General features: G+C 37.6%; 2 protein-coding genes and 1 pseudogene across 3 annotated transcripts; 1 reads left to right on the forward strand and 2 right to left on the reverse strand.

Annotated features, from left to right (window-relative positions):
• Window positions 1–2,092: 2,092 nt before the first annotated feature.
• LOC121994559 (E3 ubiquitin-protein ligase GW2-like) lies at window positions 2,093–4,327 on the forward strand. The gene is made up of 8 exons (XM_042548557.1): window positions 2,093–2,497; window positions 2,595–2,646; window positions 2,726–2,771; window positions 3,214–3,295; window positions 3,419–3,515; window positions 3,601–3,697; window positions 3,826–3,898; window positions 3,995–4,327. The coding sequence occupies exons 1-8, from the start codon at window positions 2,291–2,293 to the stop codon at window positions 4,115–4,117; spliced, it is 777 nt and encodes a 258-aa protein (XP_042404491.1). The 5' UTR covers window positions 2,093–2,290; the 3' UTR covers window positions 4,118–4,327.
• A 504-nt stretch (window positions 4,328–4,831) lies between these two features.
• Window positions 4,832–8,718, reverse strand: LOC121998674 (annotated as a pseudogene).
• Window positions 8,719–8,869: 151 nt separating this feature from the next.
• On the reverse strand, window positions 8,870–14,322 carry LOC121998673 (peptide methionine sulfoxide reductase A5-like). Of its 2 annotated transcripts, XM_042553683.1 has the most exons (4): window positions 13,991–14,322; window positions 12,524–12,636; window positions 11,260–11,413; window positions 8,870–9,198 (listed from the first exon to the last, which is right to left on the reverse strand). In XM_042553683.1, exons 1-4 carry the CDS (start codon window positions 14,270–14,272, stop codon window positions 9,130–9,132), a joined length of 618 nt encoding a protein of 205 aa, XP_042409617.1. In that variant the 5' UTR covers window positions 14,273–14,322; the 3' UTR covers window positions 8,870–9,129. The 2 variants fall into 2 exon arrangements, with proteins under 2 accessions (XP_042409617.1, XP_042409616.1); XM_042553682.1 differs by lacking the exon at window positions 8,870–9,198 and having other exon boundaries at window positions 11,146–11,413.
• Window positions 14,323–26,112: the final 11,790 nt, after the last annotated feature.

The following is a 26,112-nucleotide window of genomic DNA, read 5'->3' on the forward strand; positions in this document are numbered from 1 at the left end:
GTCACTTCCTACACTTGTTAGTACGCAGCGGAATACAAAAACAAACTAACAAATACGAAAGTTAACCTAAAACAAGAAAGAAGAAGACAACAAACCAAACACAAACCCTAACACAAGGTGTTTACGTGGTTCGGAGATAACTTGCTCCTACTCCACGGCGTGTCCGTAAGGTGGACGATCCCTCAATCCGTCGGTGGATTAGTCCCCGGCAAACTCCGGCTAGCTCAACCTCCTTGTGGGTGGAGAAACCTCACCACAACTCCAACCAAGATCACTTGGACACAAGAGATCCTTGAGCACTTTGGTGACTACTAATTAGGCTTTAACCAAGTCTAATTTCGTCACCTTGGCCGGCCATCCCAAGCTCCTTCTTATAGAGTTTGGAACAAATCAGTAAGCTGATTTGCCCGTTACCAGTCGACTGGTTCGACTGGTCCTTGCACCAGTCGACTGGTGTCAGCCCAACGGCTCTCTCAACGGCTATCTACAGTGCACCAGTCGACTGCTACAGTCACCAGTCGACTGCTACAGTACTGCTACAGTAACGCTACAGTAACCCTAATTCTAGGATTTTACCTCGAGTACATTCACTCAACACTCGTTCTCGCCCGACAAACCTAGACCTAGCCTTCTAACTTCCTCCATCAGCCTTGCGTCCCTCGGATACCTCCCCATCCTTCACGTCTTGCCTTCTGGAGCTTCCATCGGCCTTGTCATTATTGTCGGGTCTTCCTTTTCCAAGAGATCGCGCCTCCGGGACTTCATCCATTGCCAAGTCACACTTGGACTTACGTTGCCAAGACTACATGCTTGGACTTACACCGCCAAGACTCATCCTTGGACTTTCCTCCTTTGCCAAGATCACACTTGGACTTACGTTGCCAAGACTACATGCTTGGACTTACACCGCCAAGACTCACCCTTGGACTTTCCTTGTTGTACCTGTATCCTGCACACTCACAATGCATATCAAATACAACAATAAACCTAACTTAAACCTTTGCCCAAACATCAAAACTTAGGGCACCTAGATTGCTCCAACAGTATTTAACTTAGAAATTTTTCAAAAGACATATTTAATTTTTATTTTATTTCTCTTACCGGCTATTATGATGTTGCATTTAAAAAATAATATTAGTATTGGACTTTAGAGATCAATACTACTGTCATACTATATTTCATACATCAACACTACTAATATTGTATAATTTTAAAATCAGCACAGTAGTGATATTGATTTTTAAAATATAAAATATTATAATTTGAAATCCAACATCATAGTAATCCAACATCATAATTAGAACCGTAAATGAAGTAAGTATCCATTAATAAGTTTGATGTTCAATTTGATAAAAATTTGTTTATATTCGTTCAATATACATAAAATTAATTAAATAAATAAACTTGAATAGCTCGTTAAATTAAGCAAATAAGTTTGAATATATGTTTAGTTCATTAACATTTATAAACAATATTCGTAAACAATGTTCATGAACCATATTCAGTAATAACATTCTTATCAATATGTTAAATAAATAATAAAATAAAAAAATAAATTTGAATTATCAGTTCAATAACGAATCAAACAATTAAAAGTTTCAAACAATCAAATAATTTTGAATTGAGAGTTCAATAGTATCTAAACGAATCAAATTCAAGTCAAGTTTGAATTGAGAGCTCAATAACATTTAAATAAGTCAAGCTCAAACCAAATTTTAAACAAACTCAAGCTCAAGCTCATAAAAAATAAATCAAACAAGCTTGAATAAATCATTTTAAAAGCTTTGTTCATTTTAAGCCCGGTTCATTTTAAGCTCAACTCAACTTGATTATCTTATCAAATAAGTTTGAACATCCTAAATTTTAGCTTATTTATAGCCCTAACTATCGTGATGATGTTCTTTAGATGCATCACAAGAGTAGTCAGTGGGAGCTTAGAAAGAAAATAAATAAATAAATAAATAAATCTATCTGTCTTTAAAAATCAGAAGATTTTTGTAATTTTAAGTGCGTCTGCTAAACTTATTTTGATAAACAATTGAGTTTGATTTCTTCCCACCAAATTGAACCGTCTGGTGAAAAGTGGCAATTTCGTAATTATTAGGCACCGTAGGCAGCATTGATACTGTCTTCCGCTTCACTTCATTCTCCGCTCCGACCACCACCACCACCGCTGCCACTTTGCTTGCTTCGCCCGCTTCGCGGTTCAAAAAAGCTCCCTCTTTTTCGCCTCCCGATTTCTGATAATACGATCCGTCCCTTGTGTGGAGAGCGAAGGGGGGGCCGACGGATGGGGAATAGGATCGGCAGCGGCAGGCGGCGGCGGCCGGTCGAGGATCGCCTCACGCGGCCGCAGCGCCTCGTCCGACAGCCGGACGACGTGGACTACAACAAGCTCCGGAAGCTCATTCTCGCCCGGAAGCTCGCCCCTTGCTTCGACGCCCTCGACGAACCCTGTCTCCGCGACGACCTAGAGGAATGCCCGATCTGCTTCCTCGTAACCCTCGCTTGCCCTATCACTCCCAAACATTGAATCTTTTTGTTTTTTCAGTGGATCTCGATGAGAAAAATTTGACCCTTTTCTTTGCGAGCAGTACTTTCCCAGCCTGAATCAATCTCGGTGCTGCTCCAAATGCATTTGCACTGGTAAGGGGTGCTTAATCGCTTGTTGTTTCTGATGCCATTTTCATGGAAAGCTTAGTTGTTTCTTTAATGTGAATTGCAGAGTGTTTCCTGCAGATGAAGCCTTCTGTTGCGGATCATCCTGTTCAGTATCCTATGTGATCTGTATCTCCATTAAGCTCCGTCTCTCTTTCTACTTAACTTATTGGTCTGATTGTAATCTTAGTTCTTGTGATATTAATTGCTGAAATCGTAAAATGCTATTCTGAAAAGGAAAACTATATATATACAGATTTTATCTGTAGTTGTCTCTGGATTGTTGCTAATGATAAACTTCTATGAAAAATGAATTTTTGGAGCTCTTTTACGAAAGAATAATGTTAGTTCTATTCTTGCTGTGGCACCTCTTATATGACTGCAAAATACTGGCAGGTAATTCTTTGCTCAATCAACAATCCATACAATACCCCACCCCTATTTTGATTGCCATCAAGGGTGACCATTAGATCTCTCTTTATTCTTAGTTAAAAAGTGAATGAATGATTTTCACTTTTAGTTGATGACTTTTAAGAGAGTACTTAACAATCGAAGATGCCCATTCTGCAAGGCTTCCTGCTACGCAGTTGAATATCGCGGTGCTAGAACTGAGGAAGAGAAGTCCCAAGAAAAAGCTGTATGTTTTTCTTTTAAACAAGTTATGCTTCCTGCAATCCAGAAACGTAGCTGTTCTCAGTTCTCAGCTTGAGTTGATAATATCCTGAATAGAACTAAGTGATTGCGGTTCTCTGTCTTACAGGAAGAGCAAAAGGTTATTGAGGCGAAACTAAAGATGCAATGTGAATCTCAAAATTTGGAGAAAGTTATGCCCTCGGGTCATATTGCACATCTCCTAGGTCTCAAATTTCCTTTAAAACTGTAATGTGTATAGATCTTGTTTTTTCTGCTAAAAGGTTACTGAATGTTTTTCATCCATCGCAGGAGCATCACATGTTAAGGAAATGCCTGATTTTGATTGCTCTCTGATACAGGAGAATCATCATCATCTCAGTTGCTCTCGCCAAGATTATAATGACAGGTCAGTGGATTCTTCTAGCATGATCATTATTAACTCAATTGGAACAAAGTGGAAATTGATTGGCTTTTTTGTAGCTGCATGAATTTTACCAGTAAACATTTCTTGATTGATCGTATCATTTCATGCAGGAACGATAACCTTCGAGTAAATCTTGAGGAAATTATGATCATGGAAGCAATATGGGATTCTTTTCACGTGAAGGTGAACTAGTTCCCTGATAAACTCGATTTTGAGCATACTTGAGCTTTTGTTGGACATTGTGGAAATTTTAGTACTTTCAAATCTTTTTTCCCTCAGGATTCATCTGCAAACATACTTCCAAGAACATCCGATGGAAGTTGTTCTCATCAACCAAAAAGAAGTCTGTCACTCGTCGAGTGTTTAGCCAACTCTCTTGATCTTGATTCAGATGAAGAGTAAACAGGATATTTTTATAGTTAATTGTCTTGTCTCTATTAGATATAAAACCGTGGTCATTTTATCATATGTTTTTTTATCTAAAATGAAAGAATCACCTTTTATTTGTTGATACATGTATATAAGATTATATTCTACTGAAAATGAACAACTGTAACTAACTGGATTTTGTGTGTGTGTGTGTGTAATCACAAATATTTGATGGTGGATTCTATGAGATGTGTGATTTGATGCCCTTCTCTTGATTATGAAGAACATGAAAAATGTTATGATTCTCATGAGGAAAGATCTTGTTTTCTCAAAGCCCTTCTCTGTATCATTGTGCTTGAGGTATCGAACTGTGATTTCGAAGCTATTACTTCGCTCTCTTAATCTAATCTAATCTCTGGGCAAGTCACTACTTTGTAACACTTATCACTAATGTGATTCTATGTCAAGGGCAGTTAGTAGAGTTTGTTCAGTGTAGGCATACACTCGAGTGCAGGTGGTACTTCGGTTGACGGAAATCTGAAAGATTGTGGGGTTTGGATGGTCTTCAGTCCTAATGTGAACTATGCTGTCAAGGTATGCATTCACAATCGATCAATTTGAATCATCATCTAATACTACTAACAATGCAGCAAACTCCCATTCATAATTCGAAGTTGACAAAGAAACTTAGAAACCTTTACATTTAAACCAGTAAAAAAAAAGAATGATCAAATAAAGAAGGAACGATAAACAGAAAATTCAAACAGAGAAAACAAAGATTGTAAAATATTCTTACAGATATCTACATGTCGGTCGAAAGCAAACATTGTCAGTTTTCACCGAGAATTGCTTCGATTCATAATGCAGCTGTCTTGTATTGTTCATGGAGTTGAGATCACATTTATGGAAACTTATGAAAACTGAGTGATTGAAACAGAATGTTGCTTGCTTCACTTGTATTTGATGTTAGGTTTGGTTACCCGTGTATCGTTCTTGGTGTCAGGCTTTGAGGTCATCATCGAGCATTCAGTAAATAGAGATGTCGATGAACTGGCTGTTACCAGGGCCTTCATCAGGTTAGCATCTGGCAGCTTGATGAACGAGACAATAGCGTGTCGGCAGAGAGGACATGGTATTGATCCAGGAGGGCCTTGCGCTTTCGAGGTGTTATCAGTTGTAGAAAGATACAGTGCACAGTTAGTGCAGAATTCATGGTGACAACCTGCAAGATTCAAGCGTGCCTTTTGTACATTCAGATTAAAGTAATTCGCCATTGGCGTGACGATTCGCTTAAATGACAAAATGGATCTATTAGCCTGATTACCTGAGTTTAATCATATAAAGCATCTTTGCTATCCCATGTTTTACATATCTCTTAAATGACAACTAATTCGAGTTAATAGTAGCTTACTCGTCTAATCATATAAAGCGTCACTAATGAGAATAAATTAGCTGTCACTAATGCTATATTTCACATTCATTTTGAAAATTGTGTACCTTCAGCGGCTACTGTGCATTTTGATTCCAAGCAAATGGCACAAGGATCGCCACAAGTCAATCTATGTTTTACATTTCTCCAGCCGCATGCTCTGTGTAGCATTCAAGGAAAAAAGAAAAAAAGATGATCATATAGTTCCCGCTCATAACTCAAACAGCAAGTTGTTTCTAAATAATCTAAAGAAAAGAATGTAAGAAAAAGATTATTTTGTCAATTTACCGAGCAATCTTGACAATGCTCATAAGTGGCAGAGAGAGATATTTTGATGGAAGAACAGCTGTTTGACCTTCTGTTTCATTTCGTAAAATACTCTCGAGCCAGTTCTTGTGCCACGAACGAGCTACCATCAAAGGGGTCCAACTTTCACAGCATTTGAAGAAAGCATTCAACCATAAACATTAGAATCTAAACCAAAAATGGTATCCAAGCTAGCCTAGCAGAAATGAAAGCAACTTTTACTTAGGTGTATAGTGGTAGTATGTCAATATAGGTATAGTTCAAATGACAGTCAACAAAGAAGATAACTGAAAGCCAATAATCTGGCATTACTATGTCTTATAATTGTTAATTTCTTTTGTCATAATTCATCAACTACAATTCACAACAAAACATATGTCATTTCTGATGTGAGGCAAGACTTGAGGTTGATAAAGAAAAATCTTACCCATTTTTCATGTTTGGCTGTCAAGCTAGCTCCTCTTGCAATTAGAACCTAAATTTCAATGTTTCTTGAATGAGATTGATAGCTAGCATGTAGCGAGCAAGCTACTGAAGAATAGCTGTTTTGATGAATAGGCAGGCATACCTGACAACATACTGCATTCCCCCCACAAGCAGCATAATGAAGAGGTGTGCTACCGACTCCTGCCACAAGGAAAAACATCTTAAGTAAGTTTATTTGGACATGATGAGAAGGTGCAATGAAAAAGAAAAGCAACTTAAGAACTAAGGGTTTGAACACCTATCAGATCTATGGTGGCACCGTCATTCACTGTGACCTCTGAAACACAAGCTCCTAAGTCAAGAAGTAACTGGACACTCTCTGGATGCCCATTTAATGCTGCCAAATGAAGTGCAGTGATGCCTCCGTCTGCACGTCTATTAACTACCTTACACAAATCACTAAAGAAACCAAGGAAGAAAGCAAATATAAATTTTTAATAGTCACAAAAAGTTATTATTGTGATGCACATGAGAATTCAACATACACCTCGTCAAAGGAAGGAAGTGAATCTTTCTTGGCAAATCTTCCCCTCATGACACTCCAAAAGTCAGGCATGCTGGGAATATAATCGACAAGAAGAAGGCGGATACAGCGAGTATGACCATGTAGAGCAGCAAAGTGAAGAGCAGTACCGCCACTTAGATAAATCACTTCTGTGTATCTAACATGCATATTAAATTTAGCCAAAAGATACGATTCAAATGGAATGTCACATGCAAGTATTATCCACAGAAGGATCTTACATTGGCTTTGAAAAGCATTAGAATCTGCACAACCTCCCAGTGCCCATGCAGACAAGCTAGCATCAAAGGTGTCTGCTCAGACATCAAAATGCATTTAGACCAATTTTATTCGTTATTTGAAGAGATGCTTAATTGGTTGGGTCATCAGGTAATTTAGAATCAACTAAAAATCAAGATAGTGATTCAACCAATGGTAATTTGATATTCTCTTGTTTGGAATGTCGCTGAATATCGATTGATTTTTTTATATGAAGTCATTGTCCAAAAACAAAACCTAAATCTGGAACTCCTGATGACTTAAGCATTTTGGACATTGGAAGTTGTTGTCAGTCCTTCAGTTTGTATCATACCTTGGCTTGTAAACTATAACACTATTTAACCTCCAACATGCTCAAAAAAGGCTTAGCTTATTGGATAAGTGGCTTGTCAATCAAATCCTAGCATGGTATCATAGCATTCCCCGTGAGTTTGAATCATAAAAGGTCTTTCATTTTTCTTCTACCATCAGTCCTTGTTTACTTAGATCAATGACCCATTCATAAATTTCGGCCTGTGGATTTCACTCTTTTGCTGTCAAGCTTAGTCCAGGTTGACCATGAGCGAGATGTTCAACTATATGTCAAGAAGTTCAGCCTTTTTCTACAAGTTTAATCTTCTGAATAAGCACTTGTTACGTCAGATCTTTAACAATAGAAAGTGTTAAGCGCCATACCAATTTACCACTATATTGTTATCTACCACAAAATAAATATAAGCATGTACATATGAATCTTATCATTCATGACTCTAAGACTAAATATCGATTTTATAACAGGGAAGGCTACAAAGTTTTAGTAAGAAAGATGATTAGTATCTAAGTAACAAGCAATCAATCAATGTGAAGAAAATCCTCACCTGCCCACTAGAATTCTGAAGGTTTATATTGGCCCCAGACTCAACAAGAACAGAAGCTACCTGAAGAGGTGGAACCACAAAATGAGCACCTTGATTTAATGATTTTTGTTTAAACTTATCTCTGGTCATAGAACAAAGCATATATTTCAGAAGATCTTATTTAAGAAAATGTGTTGAGAAAATCAATCACCTCATGATGACCATGGGATGCAGAGTGATGCAGTGGAGCAATTCTCAGGCCAAAGGTCGAGTACCTAGCAAGCCGAGGATTGTATTCTAGAAGAGCCTTGGTTTCTTCAAGATCCCCTTCTCTTGCAGCCATAACCAATCGCTCTCCAGAGGTCGAGCAACCAATGGAATTCCTAACTATGCTTAAGACTCCCATGCTAGTGAACTCTGAATAGTTGATGAAACAGACAAAATCTATTTCTTTCCAGCAAAAAATCAACTCCAATTGCTGTTGATATTGAACAGCTAGACGTGCTTATGCTGCAGACTCCATAATGTGTGATCCATGAAACTGAACCAAACTTGGCATTTGCCTCCGAAGGAAAAGTTAGGAATCATAAAACCAAGAATGGGATTCGAACAGGTATCACATCTAGAACAACTCTAACACTACAAGACTACTTTGTCTTTCCCCTATTGATATGATTCTGCTGCAATTTGCCCCTTTTAAGGAACTAGAGGAGTGGTCGTTGAGGACTAGAAATTACAAGGTAGAGGACTAGAAAGAGGGAACAGGAAGTACTCGGTTATCACTTTCAGAACAACCTCATCACTACCAGAGAGGGGGCCAAAAGCAGCAAGCACACACCAAAGAAAAAACAAGGGCCCGAGAGCTAGTTCAAAGCCAAAATAATGAAGAATCCCAAGAACCGGAAAAGCTCCTTTTTTTTAATCATCTTTTTCACCAGAAGACAAGAAAGCGCCAATCGTGATTCACATTGCTCACCACAATTACAGACATCGAGTTCCCAAATCTACCAATCGATCGGTAGCCGGACTGTAAAGAGGCATCTAACAACCAGAAAAGTCCAACATCTGAATTAAGATCGCCAAGGACAACTTCAAAATAATTCTTTGCTCAATCAAAAAAAATGTTTAATCAGGCTGACAAAAAAACAGATGGGAGGGTAGAACTGGCAAAAGTTTTATGACATTTTTCAAAATGGGAAGTGCGATGCTATGCATTGTCCGCTGACTTGAATATACTGTGGCGTCGACGAGCTGCAGCAGCTCGGGCATGATGGAGACGGGCTCCACGGTTACGATACTCTATCCCTCGCCGAGGTCGTCCCCAGCCGCCGTCCCCAAGGCCAGACTTAAGTCTAGTGACAGAGGTGGCGGCGATCTTTGTAGCTTTGCAGGAGGGTCGTCGTCCCCTTGCCAATCGAAGGGGCGTTTCCGAGTGCTTTTCTCCCCAAATCTTTCCGGAAGCCAGAGAGAGGTAAGGACGAAAACTATATTGCCCATACTGACTTCTCGTCCGCGAGAATCCGTCATCCTCCCGAGTTCCATTGCTTCCTTTATGCTTCTCCGCACGAGCACATTATCTGTTTGATCAAATTCCTCAATGAGAATCACCGACAACGGGTTACTTCGAATAGCGTCCGCGAGGCGATCGACCGACGTGGAAACACGGAAGCGCTCGGTGCTCTCCCCTTCTTCCTCGTTAAGCTTGACAATGACTGGAGGAGCACTGAACACCAGCTCCGATAGCGCGGTGGGCATTTCTCGTTTGTCGATCTTGTCGGTCCCGAGATAAAGAAGCCAGGTATGGCCTCTCCTGTTGCCCTGCTTCGGTCGCAGCAAGACGGTGGCCATGACGGAGACCGCTTCCAGCTACCAGCTGACCTTGTCCAGCATGCCCTTGTGCAACTTCTTGAAGATCTCATCCTCTTGAAAATTTTGGGAGCTTCGAGCTATCTGTATCGCTTGTAGATCCCAGTCGTCTTCTAAAGTGGGATGGTAGAATTTGTACCTTAGATACGTGGTGCAATTCGCCGTGCCAAGGAGGCGCACTTCCAGCATGATGGTGCGGAACCACCTTAGAAGGTTCGTCATCTCCGCCACCTCCATGCAGGCGGTTTCTGAGACTGCCTCCACCAAAAACTTAAGGTCTCCGATATCAACCACCGCGCCGCAGAAGGCTTGCCAAGAGACGATGTCGTGCAGCTCTTTTATTTTTGCAGCCATCACGGATTTGTTACCCGTTGAGGCCGTCTGTAATTCTTTGGAAAACGATATCAATTTGGCGTGCTGGAGCGGCTGTGGGGCGAAGCCAGACTCGATCTTTTGGATCATCGCCTTCATGAGTGCTTGTGTCTCGCGTCGCAGATCCGTGATGGCTGCAAAAATAAAAGAGTTGCACGACATCGTCTCTTGGCAAGCCTTCCGCGGCGCGGTGGTTGATATCGGAGACCTTAAGTTTATGGCGGAGGCAGTCTCAGAAACCGCCTGCACGGCGGTGGCAGAGATGGCGAACCTTCTAAGGTGGTTCCGCACCATCGTGCTGGAAGTGCGCCTCCTTGGCAAGGCGAATTGCACCACGTATCTAAGGTACAAATTCTACCATCCCACTTTAGAAGACGACTGGGATCTGCAGGCGATATAGATAGCTCGAAGCTCCCAAAATTTTCAAGAGGACGAGATCTTCAAGAAGTTGCACAAGGGCCTGCTGGAGAAGGTCAGCTGGCAGTCGGAAGCGGTCTCCGTCACGGTCACCGTCTTGCTGCGACCGAAGCAGGGCAACAGGAGAGGCCATACCTGGCTTCTTTATCTCGGGACCGACAAGATCGGCAAACGAGAAATGGCCACCGCGCTATCGAAGCTGGTGTTCAGTGCTCCTCCCGTCATCGTCAAGCTCAACGAGGAAGAAGGGGAGAGCACCGAGCGCTTTCGTGTTTCGACGTCGGTCGATCGCCTCGCGAACGCTATTCGAAGTAACCCGTTGTCGGTGATTCTCATTGAGGAATTTGATCAAACAGATAATGTGCTCGTTTGGAGAAGCATAAAGGAAGCGATGGAACTCAGGAGGATGACGGATTCTCGCGGACGAGAAGTCAGTATGGGCAATATAGTTTTTGTCCTTACCTCTCTCTGGCTTCCGGAAAGATCTGAGGAGAAAAGCACTCGGAAACGCCCCTTCGATTGGCAAGGGGACGACGACCCTCCTGCAAAGCTTCGAAGGCCGCCGCCGCCTCTGTCACTGGACTTAAGCCTGGCCTTGGGGACGGCGGTTGGGGACGACCACAGCGAGGGATCGAGCATCATAACCGTGGAGCCCGTCTCCGTCATGCCCGAGCTGGTGGAATAAAAAAACCTGATGTTCAGCTTCTGCAGGATAAAATACTCCAAGTTCCTGGATTTCTGTGGTCACAACACTGCTCCTACTCTTGGCCTGTTCCCTCTCTTTACTCAAAGCAGCTATCCTACTCTCTTGTGTTCCATTTGTAAAGATAATGGATCTGTAGAGAGGCAAATCACTTTAGAATTTGCAAAGTTCACACAGGTAACAACAAGAGAACCACTGTTATGAGCAGCATCACACGTACATTCTCACAATTTGGCCTCTATTCAGCATAACAAGTATATGACATAGCCCAGTGAAAAAGGGTATCAGACTATCACAAGGCTTATACACATTAGCTCACAAAGCTCAAGATGTTAATAGCATAATCAGAATGAGAAAATACAGTTCTGTGTGTATGTCATTGAAAAGTGTCACTTACAAAAAAATATTGACTTAGCTTTCTCGACTATATAAACCATAATCCCCCAAATGTTAATGATCTTATCTTATAGATCATAGCAATATTCTGATTGTTAAATATGCTTTTATACCAGAGAAGTTACTTCACCAAGAGGACTAATCGTGTAAAGAGTGAAGTTTAGGGAAGGCAGTCATACTTAAAAGAAAATATTCATGTGTAAAGTTTGTTTCAATTTACACGGCAAATAACAACTAATATTACTTTAATAAAGCAACAGATAAGCAGACCAGCATTAAATTTAGTGCCCCTGAAATAATAAAACAGGATTTTATTTATTTACTTATTCATTTTTGCATTAAGGAGATTTTACAATAAGAAATGTATGGGGGGAAAAAAAGATGACTAGGTATCAACTGTTCACAGTACGAACAAAAATGGAAGAAAGCCACAGTGATTCCAGCTTTGCAATATTGATCAAGTCCGAAGAACAAAATTGTTTTCTTATTTGCAAATACACGGAGTTTTTGTTCTGTATATATTGCTAATTTCTTTTGTTTATAGATTATTCTGTGTCAAGAATATTAAAATACCTACAAGAATATTTTTGTTAATGCTTGTTTGTCACGTATACTTAATTAGCTTCATTTCATAAATTCTTCTTCGTCTTCTTTGAGATTGAATTGTGTACCACCGACAGACTACTCATGAGTATATTTTGGTAATAAATAGGACCAAAACCAAAAACATACTATACAACATTTGTTTCCTTGGATAAACTCCGACCAAACAGTTAATTCTTTATACATCTGTTGCATATCTTAACTGCCTTAAAATGAGAGCAGAGTTATTAGAAAATAATATTACCTGTTCTGGTTACGAACATCGGGTCCTTGTCCAAAAACTTGGCTAGAATCATGGCTAGCCCAAAAGACATCAAGGAGCTGTTTGAATTGAATCAACTTGGGGTTGTACTCAATCTTCATAAAATGAAACAAATAAATCATTACTAAAGAGATCCATAAGCACAAGAATCCATGTAACCATAAACTCATAAATTGTATTTATATAATTTTTATAACTATTATTTGTTATTTTCTGAGGATATCCATTACGTAATGGTTTAGCAACTATCAGCATCAAATCTTTCTAAATTTGACACTACAGAAAAATGAGCAAATAGACAAGCCACAAAACACAGGCACACTATATAGACTAAGTTCAGCAGGCACAGAAACTTGAAATCCAGTTTCACTACTTCGCTAAACAAGCCGAGGCTCACTCAAAAGCATGCGCCCAAAAATTACATTTCACAAACAATTAGAAAGGTATATTTGAATCTTATTTTCAGTTGTACATATAACTCTTGATTAATAGTAGTGAACTACAAGCATTTCTACCAAAACAATTTTCCGTACAAACCATATATGCTAACAACTAGAGAATTTGCAATAAGAAATTGATTCAAAAATTATTAATCAAGATAAACAATTGCAACTGTTCTTGTACTATTATATAGGAATTTATTTCAGTAGGAACAAGAATCAGTGGATGAGAACTTGTCAACAAAAATGATATCTCTAGATGATAAAAAGTGAAATTGGTTTCAATATAAAACAACTTTGAAATAATTTTTCCCTGCGGTAAAGGCCATTTAATTACTTAAAATGAACAAACTTCAAATAACATGGAATAGACATAGAATCAAGGGGCATTACGCTTATATAACTTCCTAGGAGAAACTAATAAGAAAAATGTTGAGGAGAGCTCATATCTTCCAGTATACTATAAAAGACTAATCATGGTTATTTAATGATTTTAAATCTTTTTAAAAAATTCTAAATTTGAATTTAATTGGAATTCAAATTGGTTTACTTGAAAACACTTTCTCCCTGCAAAGGTAGACCTGATCCATTGCTTTTATCATCTAAAATCATTCAATAGTACATAAAATCGTTTAAGGAGTATATAGTATGTTTTTGCTGCTTCGAATAGTCTTGAAAGAGTCTTTCACAAGCACTTCAGGGACCAAAATGGGGGAGGAGTAAAGCAATTACATCTTACGCAAATTTATTCGACCAAGTCCGTCAAAAGCTCGAAGTAAAGACGAATGCACCTCCTATAATCCTAATTAGATTTTTTTTTGGTTGGGTAATTTTCCAGGTGACATACGACATGTCCCCCAACAAAAAGCCCTAGATGTCCAACATAACAAATAGAAGCAGAAAAGGGAACACAGTCGAACAGATCAATCTCAATCCACAATTACCAACCAAAAGGAAGCAACAAAGCACAAGTTTCAGTGCAGAGAACACATTAGAAAAGAAGACTCACGCGGACGCACTCGGCATGATCTCCCAAATTGCGGTACTCGGGGTTAGTCTTGGATCCACCGGCGTAGCCGACGGAAGTACGGACGACGCCAGGAAGACAGCCGAAGGCAGCCTCGGATCGCCAGAAGCTCCCGAGAGCAAACACAGCAATCCGAAGCGGCTCCTGGTTCGTCGACGGTGGCGGCTGCGAGATCCTACCGGGGAACCGCGCCGCCGAGGCCCAGTCGGCCGTGGAAATGGCGAAGAGGAACAGAACGCACAGCAGAAAGCGGAGATCTGCCATGGCGAGCTCCGATTCGATTCGGATCGCGAACCGATCAGCCGTTGGCGAGATGGAACCTAGGCTTTAAACAAGTCGAGTCGAACCTAGCTTTTGGGGATTCAAGCTTGTTTGATAATGTAACCAAGCCGAGCCGAACCGAGCTTAAAATGAACCAAACTTTTGAAATGAGTGTTCAAGTTTGGTTTGATTTATTTTTTATGAGTTTGAGCTTGTTTGAAACTTGGCTTGAGCTTGGTTCGTTTAGATGTTATCAAACTCTCAATTCAAACTTGGTTTGAACTTGGTTTGAGTTTGGTTCGTTTAGATGTTATCAAGCTTTCAATTCAAGCTTGTTTGATTGTTTAAAATTTTTAATTATTTGATTTGTTATTGAGCTTGATAATTTATATTTATTTATTTATTTAGCATATTGAAAAGAGCTTTATTAATGAACATTGTTCATAAACGTTGTTCACGAATGTTGTTCACGAACGTTGTTCACGAACGTTGTTCACGAACGTTAACGAGCTAAACACATATGTGTTCAAGCTTGTTTGTTTAGCTTAACAAACTGGTCAAGATTGTTTATTTAATTAATCTTATTTATATTGAATGAACATAAGCAAGCTCTTACCAAGCCGAACACCAAGTTTGTTCACGAACGCTTGGTTCATTTACAGCCCTAATGAAACCCGTGGACCTGCAAGCCACTTCTCTAATCTCCTCCAACCATTTTAGTTCTTCGGTCGTGTACAAAACGTTGCTCAGCATATCAAATTTGTGGCTTCGTTACAAATAAAATACTTCATTTATTCTCTCTCCCCTTCCGCCTTTTGTTCAAAACTTCTGCGTAGAAAATTTTCCAAATTAAAATGTCCCTCGTCGCTCTTTCTCTCTCGCTCCCTCCATCTCCATCGTCCGTCGTTCGTCGGACCTCGCGCTCCCGCTGGGAAAGTTGCACCGACGTCTTCAATCTCACAGCTGCTTTGAGATTAAAGCCACCTCTCTTCATTCTCAATAGTAATTCATTTCATTTTAATTTGTTATTCCACACCGTTATAGCATACATATATTAAAATGATTAACACTATGATATAACGTGCAGGGATGACACCGGCTACAAACGCTTGCAGGCTACAGCCACGTCTGCGCGTTAGATGCTACACATTATAGCAGCTATAAACGTAAAGCAGCCACTTGGTAAGTCATTTTTTTGATAGCTACATTTTCTAGCAGATATTATCTACTTAGCATTTTTATAGCTTCATATAATTGATCGGAGAGTAGAAATCTTATCTCACTTATAGTGTTGGACTTGTAAGTAGACACTCCTCCTTCATTGATGCTATCTTCCGAAATACTTTAATCGTCTTCAAATAGATATTCAACTATTAGTGATGTTCCAGTAATCTCCTCAGTCTTAGGGAGTGTATTCAATGCTGGACTTTTAATTACTTTGAATGACTTTTGTGGATTTTAAAAGTATAAGTGTATTCAATCTAGACTTTTATAAACTCTATAGAAATATAATGATATCCAAATTAGATTTTTATAGAGTTTTAAAAAGTCATGTGGTATTCAAACTCGATTCTTCAAAACTTTATGAAAATCTTTTGGTTTCCAAAATTTTAATAGATTTTCATGGATTCTTTTAGAATTCTTTGAATATAAATTTTAACCAAGCTCTCCAAAATACTTGGTACAAGTTTAAATATAAAATAAAAAGTCTTCTCCTCACCCTTGAGATTTCTATAGATTTCAAATCGTTTTAATTTTTTACGAATAAGTCATTTCTCTTTCCTCTCCTCGATTTTGATTATTTCTTTGAGTCTCGTCCAGAGCCTACCAATTCAATAATACACGACTTGATGCATATTTAGCAAAGAATCTAGCGCTCTGACTCACAGCTCTGAGCCGCAGACTTTCCTCCCTTATCAGACGTCATTACCCTCTGTTACAAAATTAATTATACATATTTTTTTTTGAAATTTATGTTTTTTTTAGTTTATGATTTTTTAGAGTTTTATTACTTTACGTTTTTTTTGGGTAGTTTACGATTTTTTTAATTTTTAAGTTTTTTACTTTACGTTTTTTTAGTTTATGTTTTTTTCTTTACATTTTTTTTAAGTTTACAATTTTTTTTATTTTTTAGTGGAGGGTGAATATCCGAATTAGCATCAATTTTTTGTTCCATTTTGAAGTGTGCGATATCATCTCCAAGAATTTACTAGCTAAGGTCGTCATCCAGAAAATAAGTCATTGTTCAATCTTCGTCATGTCTCCTTGAGAACGTCATTGAGAGGATATTTGGAATATTTAAAAATCACTATTTAAAATATTCAAAACAGCTCCTCGATTTACATATACTACACAAGTCAAACTTATTTTAACTTGTGTCGGATTATATAATTTTCTTCGCAAGGAGTGTCGTTCTGATGAATTTCTAGTTGAATCAGATAATGAAGCTTCATCATCTTTACCAGAATAAATTCATGATGTCGAATACTTTGATCAATTATCTGATACTCAAGAACAACAATGAGCAAATGTCAATGCATGGAGAGATACAATAGCGAATCGAATGTGGAGTGATGTTTATCATATTGGCAATAACGAAACTTATCATTAAAAGTTTCCATGAAAAAGTTTATAAATGTCTGTAAAAGTCTTGAAAAAAAAGTCTATAGACCTCCATATAATTATTTTTACAACTACGTGAGATTCTTTACAAGTCAATAAAAATCTATCAACTCCACAAAATTCTATAATTAAAAGAAAGTCAATGAAAATCATTTAATCTCTTGATTGAATGCATCCCCTTAGACTCTTTTGAAGATGAATTAATATTCATCGAAAAGTCATATTCATCTTCTTTTGGTTCTTTGTGGAGTTTTAGAATTTTATCCTAGAGAGCTTTGACAAATTTGTATGTGTCGATTTTATTGAGTTCCTTAATTAGTAATATGCTTACAAGATGAAACTCAATTTTACCATTTGTCATAAACTCACTCATCGCACTGCTTTTTGATCTAGAGATGATCATAGCGTTTTTCTTTATTTTAGTCCTTTAGTACTTGAAAATCATATTTCATTATTAATATTATATCAAAATCAATTTAAATTTAAAGTTTTTTTAACAACAGATGATTACATTCATGCATTTTTTACTATCTGTCTTATATGAAAAAGGTAATTAAATAACTTGTAACAAACTATCAAATTTACTAGGATGAAAATATTATAATCAAATTCAGTAAATTGCTTCATCTTTTACTTTTACGTAGAATTATTAATAATTGTTTAATCTTGTTTTCAAAATTAAGACAGATATTGTTTGAATTTTATCAATTTTTTTTTACATAAAATAACACATGTAATCGGGAATTTGAGGAAAAAAAAATCAGGATTACGAGTAAAATTTGGAAAGAAATACTCGAAGAATCCTGAAACATGATTATAAAATACTGGGAAAGCAGCCGTCGCTTGCTTTATCACCGTCGAATTCATGTCTATGTAGATTTCTCCTCCCATTCCGACTCCCGTTTATCTATCATTTCAAGTCACGATCACTCGAACAGCATCCCGATCAACTTATTGATCTATCCAAGGGCGCCCTTGGACTAGGATACGTCCTCCAATATTTATATTCTATACGTATTTTATTATTATATGTCTTAGTCTATTACTTATATATTTGTTAGATCTGTCTCGAATATCAGAGTACCAGGAACTGGGACGATCCGATCGCTAGCTAGTAGTTGCAGATAGCGTTAACCAGAGGACTTCTGTCGACATAGAAATCATCTTAGCATACTCCTTCCGGGATATCATGATTCAATCAACATTCGATCCACCTCACCAACGGCCCGTCTCATTCAGATTCTAGACAGAATCAATAATAATCGATTAAAAAATTCAATTCATATTTAAAACATTATTGATCACAAATTGATGTATCAAATTTTACTTGATCAATAGAGCCCCATTTTAATTAAACCGAGTCCAATCACTTTATAATAAGACATATATTGTTTGAATTTTATATAAAAAAAAATCAATAAAATCACACAGGTGAATGAGGTGATCGAGAATTTGAGGGGGGGGGGAAATCAGAATTATTGAGGAAAATCTGAAAAGAAATCCACGAGGAAACCCTAAACAAGATTATAAAATCAAGGCATGCAATGATGAAGGCATGCAATGAAGCCGTCGCCTGCTTTATCGCCGTCTCTGGTATATTCTGCCGCTAATCTGATCTGCCACTGGATTTCTTCTCCCTCATTTTCTCCAAACTCTTCCTTCCTCAATTTCTCCGGTCGGCCGCCGTCTGACGATCTGTCCGCGCACGGCAGATGCGTTAAGTTCCGCGGGCAGAGTCCCTGGCTCGTGCTTAACAACGACGACAATCGATCCGCCTTCGTCGCCTTCTACGCCTAGGACGAGGCAAGGGAGTACACCATCCCCGTCCCGGACCCTCCCATAAGCGACCGAATCTTCCTAGGCTCTGCTCACGGTTGGATCATCACCATGGATGCCCGCCTCCGGGTGCAACTGCTGAACCCGATCATTGGCGCGCAGATCGACCTCCCTGGAACCAGTGAACGAAGAAGAGCTACAGGTACGGCGGGGTCCTGGAAAAAGTTATATCCTTACCCATTTGTGTCTAGAACAGCATCACCTCAAAGCAATCCTATCTGCTGATCCATCCCTCGGAGATGGCTACACCGTCGCTCTCATCCAATATCCTTCCGAGTTAATCTTTTTCACCCGCTCCGGCGACGAGAAATGGTTACAATTACATTTCTCCGTTTCAATTGAAAATATGGTCTTCCATAAAGGCAAACTGTATGTGAGCACACTTTCGGTAGTGTATTTTTGTGACTTGGACGAGGCCCGAATTCGACATGGCGAGATTCCCAGATTTAAAGTGGTCGATCGATCTCGACATCTCGCAATGCCTAGATATGGAGAGGTCGATCGAGCTCGACATCCTAACGAACTACACTACTTGTTCGAGACTCCTCGAAGGGATCTTTTGAGTATTTGGAAGGAGAGAAATAAATGAAACGAAGACCATCTCTGTCGAGGTTTACAGATGATGATGAGGAGGAGGAGGATGAGCGAGTATGGCGCCTAATTCTATATATTTCATGGATGATCACTACGATATAATAGATATTCGAGGAGAAACAGAGTTGGACGCCTACTATCAGCTAATGTTTAAAGATCTAGTAAATTTGCAACAGTTTTCTGCCCCCATTCGGTCTGTCTACCTTCTGCCATTAATGTTTATGGAAAGAAACTGGCACAGAAAAATTCTGAGGTGTCGCATTAACAACAAGACTTTTGTCCGATTATATTGGCAGCCTCCCTCAACCTCCTTCCATTAATTTGTAAGTAGGTCTATAATCACTTTTAAAAAAAAAATGTGGAATTAGTGCCCCAGGCTGAGAGAGGTACACCAACCAAGAAGCCCAAAATGTCAACCGTGATTCGACTCCCTGACCTCTACGACAACGCCCCAAGTATTTACCATTGAACATATTCACTTCAGTTGCTTATGTGCGTAGCTAGCTAGTGTTTGATTTTATTTTTAAATAAACATTTGTATCTTTCTTTGAAAATAAATAAAAAATTATGGTGTTTGAATTATATCATTTTGTTTTTTTTATTAAATAAAAAATAAATAAACATTTGTATCTTTAAGTTTTTCGCAGCTAAAAAAGCATTAGCAAGTGAACAATTTAAGAAAGGAGATCTAGAAAAATATTGGGGTGCAATATAAAATTGGTTATTTTTCGATCTAGAGATTTTTCCACCCTCCTTTTATGGAGGCCATGGAACCCGGAATTCAGATGATTAATTTCAAGTTGTGTTATATTTACAACTCAATTAAATTTGTACTAATTATTATCGGAAAGGTTGAATCTAGATCAAATAATGCATATTTGAGATTGCCTGGCAACGATTTTAACTCTAGCTGAGCTAATGTGATCTCAGGTAAAGTTGACTCTTGCTCTAGTAGCTTTATTTCCTCATTTGCTATGTCCTTTTCTGTTCCTTGTAAAATTTCTTCTATTTCTTCAAAATCTAAATTCTCTTCTGTACTTGAGTCATTATCACAGTTTTCCTTTATGATAGAATTAATCAAAGAGATTCCTCCTCCAAATAATTGTGACAAGGACTCACCGTACCAAGGGAACAAATCTTGGAAGTCCCTAAAATTCAAGTTGATGTCTTCTTTCAAATTATTTTGAGTTCTATCATCCTCACACCCTTGTTTTTCTCCTCCTCTTGCTTCAAACGCACATAATGAAAGAGTCATAAGATTTTGATCCGACCAATCATTAAGATTTGATACTATCCGAAAAATAATTTCGTGTGCTTCGTCTAAGCTTTTCTTCCTGAAAGATCCTCCTGATGTTATATCTAACTGACTCTTATTTTGGAAAGAAAGTCCAATATAAAACAAGTGGATGATCAACCAATTCTCGATACCATGGTGTGGATACTGATGTAGAAGGGATAAATATCTGTCCCAAGCTTGATGCAATTCCTCTCCGTCTAGTTGCTTAAAATGTAAGATTTGATTCCTCAAATGCATGGTCTTCCTTGAGGGTAAATATGTATTCAGAAATCTCTACTCTAATTAATCCTAATTTAGGATGCTTCTGTATTGCAAGGTGTTGAACCAGATCTTTGCAGCATCTCTGACACTGAAAGGAAAAACCATAAGTCATATAGAATCAGTAGAAACCTCTCATATTTCAGTGTATTGCAATATCTGTGAAACTTCATGAGATGTGAATAGAAATTCTCTATATCTGATCTCCCATAATGCTCCTCTTGGATTTTGGAAATAAAAGAGGGTCTAAGTATAAAATTTTTTGCTTAAATTTCTGGCTGAACAATAGGTCCCAACTCTTAGGCAGACTTTGTAGCCCTTTAGTCTTTCAACGGTCTTAAAACTATCTTTATCTGAACCAGCTAGATGTGCAAGAGATATTAAATTGCAAAAAAAAAAAATAGCTGGAAAATGTATAACTATAGCAAATGTAACTACAAAAACATAATTATAGAAAAAATTTACAATAATAAAAAACAAAACAGGTTTAGACAAACTCGAATAATTATCAACTAATGTTATAAGCGCAGCTCCTGACAACGGTGCAAAAACTTGTTACGATACCATAAATGCACGATTTCATCGTCAGTAATATAAATATATCGAATCCACGGGGACTGGTTATAATCGCTAGTTAATACTCAAATAGAATTATCTAAACAAACATCTAAGGCAAATTATGTGCTAAACAGGAGAAACAAGGTTTAAAGCTAGAGAGAGAGATAGAAAGTGAGAAAGAACACTTGGTTTGTAGAACGTTCTAGGAATTCGGTTTCGTTGTGATGTTTATCAATGTAATGTGGTCCTCCGAACGCCTATCCTCAATTAACATGCACTTGTAGGAAGTCACTGGGTCTCCCCTGCAGAGGACAGCCTGGCATGGGATCTAGATCATCACCCCTCGCAACTAAATAGGTATGATTACTATGAGTCCGTTAATGAATAACCCCTGTCACTAGGGCCCCTCAATCATACAACACAAGAATACACACTACTCAATAAACATAGAAATGATGAGGATAATTGCATTCACCTTCCCACTTCCTTGTGGTGAATTGCTTTTCCTTTCAAGGTGATACCATAGACGTCCGTTAACGGATTCCCCTATCACTAGGGCCCTTCGGTCATACAATCTAGGACATCCCTCTACGGGATCTTCAATTCAACACAAATATTGAATCAAACATGATAATTAAGCCCCCAAACACATGCATTCATATAGGATTAAATAGATACAAAGCATATTAACATCATCTAGATAGGAAATTGGTATATCCATAAGTTCATTACATCGATCCACATCACAACTACTCCCTTAATCCTAGAACAAAAGATCTACTCTATAGTAAGAAGAGAGAAATCCAAAGGCAACTGCATTACAAGCATTCAAACCCAAATCAAGATAGAAAAGTAGAGAAATGCTTATCTAATGACGTCGAGTGATCTTCGGATCCAATCTCAAGCTTCCAGAGTCGATGTGATAATGGAAACAGCTTTGGATCGTCGAACTAAGGTCAGAGAAGATGGAGATCGCACCCAAGATGAAGCTCCCAAAGGGGAGGACCTTCCCTCTTTGAAATGGGGGAGAAAACACCTTTTATAGTGCAGGGCATGGGCCTGACATGACCCGTGCCACGACTGTGTGGCATCTACATGGTTAAAATCTTTTTTCTCTCGACCTGGGTGACACGACCGTGTGGATTCACACGGCCATATGTTGTTCCTTCTCTGATAAGGTTGCACGGTCATGTGAAGTCACACAGTCGTGCTTTGCCGGCTACTGAATGAGTCACATGGCCATGTGGGGTCACACGACCATGTGGGATCACACAATCGTGGTCATTCTCCTCCTTGCTTCATTGACACGGTCGTGTGGGGTCACACGGCCAATGGCGTTTGCCTTCACTCTTCGAATCAACTATGTACGCCATTTTAGCTCCAAAAGCAGTTCCTGCCAACATAGAATACACAAAGAAGAGATTTTCGATAAAAAATAGTAATTATGCTGAAAGTAAGCTAAAAAGGTGTGAAAATATATAAATCAACCATGAGTAAAATATGTGAATATCCGTCAAATCATGCATAAGAGTGTATATAATCTACGCACATCACCAAGATTCATGCAGCAGAGCACAATCTGTAAATACGATCGGATTAATAACTGACCGAAATATGTTTTGCAAGAGGTATTTTGATCGAGCTGTCGTCTTAGTGACCGTCCAAGATATATCTGATAGACAACCAGCAAACAACATCTTAACAACCTGACAAGTTTGTCGGGGAATATTCCTTTGAAATTGCTTCATTGTTCAAAAGTTATAACACATTGTTCTCACAATTCCAAGAAGACCTTGATTCATAAAAGACACAAGAGGTACATATGAGGTAGGAAAAAGATTCCTCGAAGATTATCGCATAATACACGGGTTGTACTTTTTCCATCTTCTAACAAACTCGCAAGTACCGGGGGACCACCTCACGACCGCGGAGGCTACGTGAGGTGACATAAAAAGGGGAATCCTCTCCGCTGGCGAGGTATGCAATGACTGACATCTGAAACCCACTTTCTCGAGGGTTTTTTCTTCTTCCTTAATCTCGGCGAGTTTACTGACTTGAGCGTCGGAGGATTTTGCCAGAGATCCCCACCCCGGTCTTGGTCACTAACGCTTTGTCGGCTCATCTAAATATGTGCAGGATCAAAAAGAAGGCAAATCACCCATCGGAGCTAATGCGTCATTTCTTTAGCCTTCAGACAGGGTTCAATGCTGAAGTCCAAAATGAGATCAAACTCTTGGCAAAAAGGAAGTCTTAACCTTTCTGATGATCGAATGTAAGGTGATGAGTCCAAGAAGATTGGAAGCCAAATTGTCAGTAAAATAAAAGTCCTACTAAATTAGGTGATCAAATGGCGATGAAAAATCCAAAGATGAGAAAGGGAGATTAGATATTCATCTCACATTCATTAGAGAATCTAATATCTCTTACACTAATAATTTTTTTTCTTTCCATCCAATTACATCATTCAACAAAAGCATATTAGAATCAACATCATATTAAACAAAGAATAGATTAAACATCTATATATTACTTTTTATTTAATCATATTCAATAAAAACATATTCAAAAAAAAAGTTAGTAGGTTTGAAAAAAAATCTTTAATATATATATATATATATATATAATTTAATCGGGTATTCGGATATGAAGATAATTCTTCTGTACTCCGCCATTTGGGTGAAATATCGGATTCTTAATCGGTTTGGAGAAAATTGTTATCCCTACTAATTAGATAAAAAATAAATTAATTAAATTATAATAATATTAATATATATATAAGTCACAGTAATCACATAATTTCTAATTAAAGGTGATTGTAATTATGTCAGACACCTTTATATCTCAAAGTCAAGTGAAGAGAAATAAATTATGGAATCAGCTTATAATCGACGTAAAATATATAGATGGTAGAAATCGTCGTCAAATATATAGACCGTAGAAAGAGTTTTTTTTTTTTTCTAAAGGCACGTAATTTCTTATTAATGTTCTTTAAAAATATCAGTTTTGTGTAATATAATTGCAAAAATAATAGTATAGGTATCAAAGAAAGGGCATAAGACGAATAGAAAAGAGAAGAAATTATTTCTGTTCTCACCATTTTGTTCTTCTTTTCTCTTCCTTGAATTCTTTCTCAGTTCTGCACTTTCAGTTCGGAAAGAAGATAACAAAAATTAAAAAAGAATAAATTAGAGATGACTATTTTTTTAAAACTGAATTGATTTTTTTTTCGAACTAAGATGATTGTTTTAAAAAAAAATAACTAAATAAATTAAACCAATAAAATAATAATTAATTTAGTCAAAAAATAAAATTAACTAAAATTTTTTAAATAGAGTCTTAAAATTTAAATTTATTTAATAAAATTTGATTTAGGTCTTAAAAAATAGCGTCTAAAAATTTGATTTGGTCCAAAAAAATTAGTTTAATCAAATAAAAAAAAATAAAATCAAACTTATCTGAATTAACTAAATTTTTTTTAAATAAAAAAATTAAAATTCCAAATAAACAGAATTGAATTTTAAAATTTAAATCTGTTAGATCAATCTAGTTGGTTTAATTAAATTTTTACTCACCTCTATCACTAGCTAAATTCCTATCTTTTGCTTGTAGCTCTTAGGATTTGATGATTAGTTTTCTTGTGTGTTTTTTTTTTTGTTTTGCTGGAGTGGGAAGAGAGAAATGAATTCGAATCATCGTCGGTGACTTCAATACACAATCAGTCACAAAGCAAGCGGATAGTAAAGAACCAGATTGGAATTGGATTCTATATCTTCCGTGCCTATATCTATTGGGTATTAGATATATCTATTTTCATATTTATACCTATTAAAAGATCAGATATTTTCTATGCTAATAATTTTAATTCTTTATATCTACCTATTATTATTTAATAAAATTAACATCGTGTGTATATATATATATATATATATATATAGATATAATTTAATCTGATAGTCGGATATTAGATACCGATAATCCCTCGATACCTTCTTCCATTCTGATCATCGGATCCAAACAATAGAGTTTGACGTCCAAAGTTGTCTCCTTTACCAAAGAATGAGACATCGCCACAACCATCAACGACAAATCTTGGATTGGATACCTCAAGTGCCTAGTAGAGAATCCCATCTAGCCACCAATGACGACTTCACCAAGGATCAACAAGCAACAGACCATCTCGGAAACTACTTATGTGGCTATGGCAGAGATGGCTAGGCTTCTCAAGGAGTTCCGCGACATCGGTCTCCAAGTTTGGCTTCTTGGCATGACGACCTGCACGACATACCTCCGATGCCAATTCTACCAACCATGGATGACGACTGAGATTTGTTGGGATATATCCAACGCGTGTACGTGCTAAGACACATTTTGTAAACATTTGTAGCAGAAATAATAATATAATAATTTCTAATTATTACAATACACACTTCACACGCATACAAGGATACATCTTATACAAAATATGATCATAATATAAAATGTTATGGACTTTAAATTTTTTATCATTATAGGGACTGACTTTAAAATAAGTTGCTAATTAACAATCAATTTTAAAGTTAACAACCGATTTCTAATCAATTTTAAAGTTAACAATCAATTTTAAAGTTAATTTAGCGACAAAATCAATTTTAATGATCATAATTATTGCGATCGAAAGTTATAAGTGATAATTTAATGA

The sequence above is a fragment of the Zingiber officinale genome, chromosome 6A (genome assembly GCF_018446385.1).
Source record: "Zingiber officinale cultivar Zhangliang chromosome 6A, Zo_v1.1, whole genome shotgun sequence".
NCBI classification, from domain to species: domain Eukaryota; kingdom Viridiplantae; phylum Streptophyta; class Magnoliopsida; order Zingiberales; family Zingiberaceae; genus Zingiber; species Zingiber officinale.

What these genes read in the sequence shown, in the direction of transcription:
- LOC121994559 (XM_042548557.1), top strand. Translation starts at nt 2,291, where the DNA reads ATGGGGAATAGGATCGGCAGCGGCAGGCGGCGGCGGCCGGTCGAGGAT. An exon ending in AATGCCCGATCTGCTTCCTC is followed by an intron (nt 2,498 to 2,594) that starts GTAACCCTCGCT and finishes CTTTGCGAGCAG; the next exon opens with TACTTTCCCAGCCTGAATCA. An exon ending in AGAAGTCCCAAGAAAAAGCT is followed by an intron (nt 3,296 to 3,418) that starts GTATGTTTTTCT and finishes TCTGTCTTACAG; the next exon opens with GAAGAGCAAAAGGTTATTGA.
- LOC121998673 (XM_042553682.1), bottom strand. Translation starts at nt 14,272, where the DNA reads ATGGCAGATCTCCGCTTTCTGCTGTGCGTTCTGTTCCTCTTCGCCATT. An exon ending in ATCATGCCGAGTGCGTCCGC is followed by an intron (nt 12,637 to 13,990) that starts GTGAGTCTTCTT and finishes CATTTTATGAAG; the next exon opens with ATTGAGTACAACCCCAAGTT. An exon ending in GATGTTCGTAACCAGAACAG is followed by an intron (nt 11,414 to 12,523) that starts GTAATATTATTT and finishes GCCTCTCTACAG; the next exon opens with ATCCATTATCTTTACAAATG.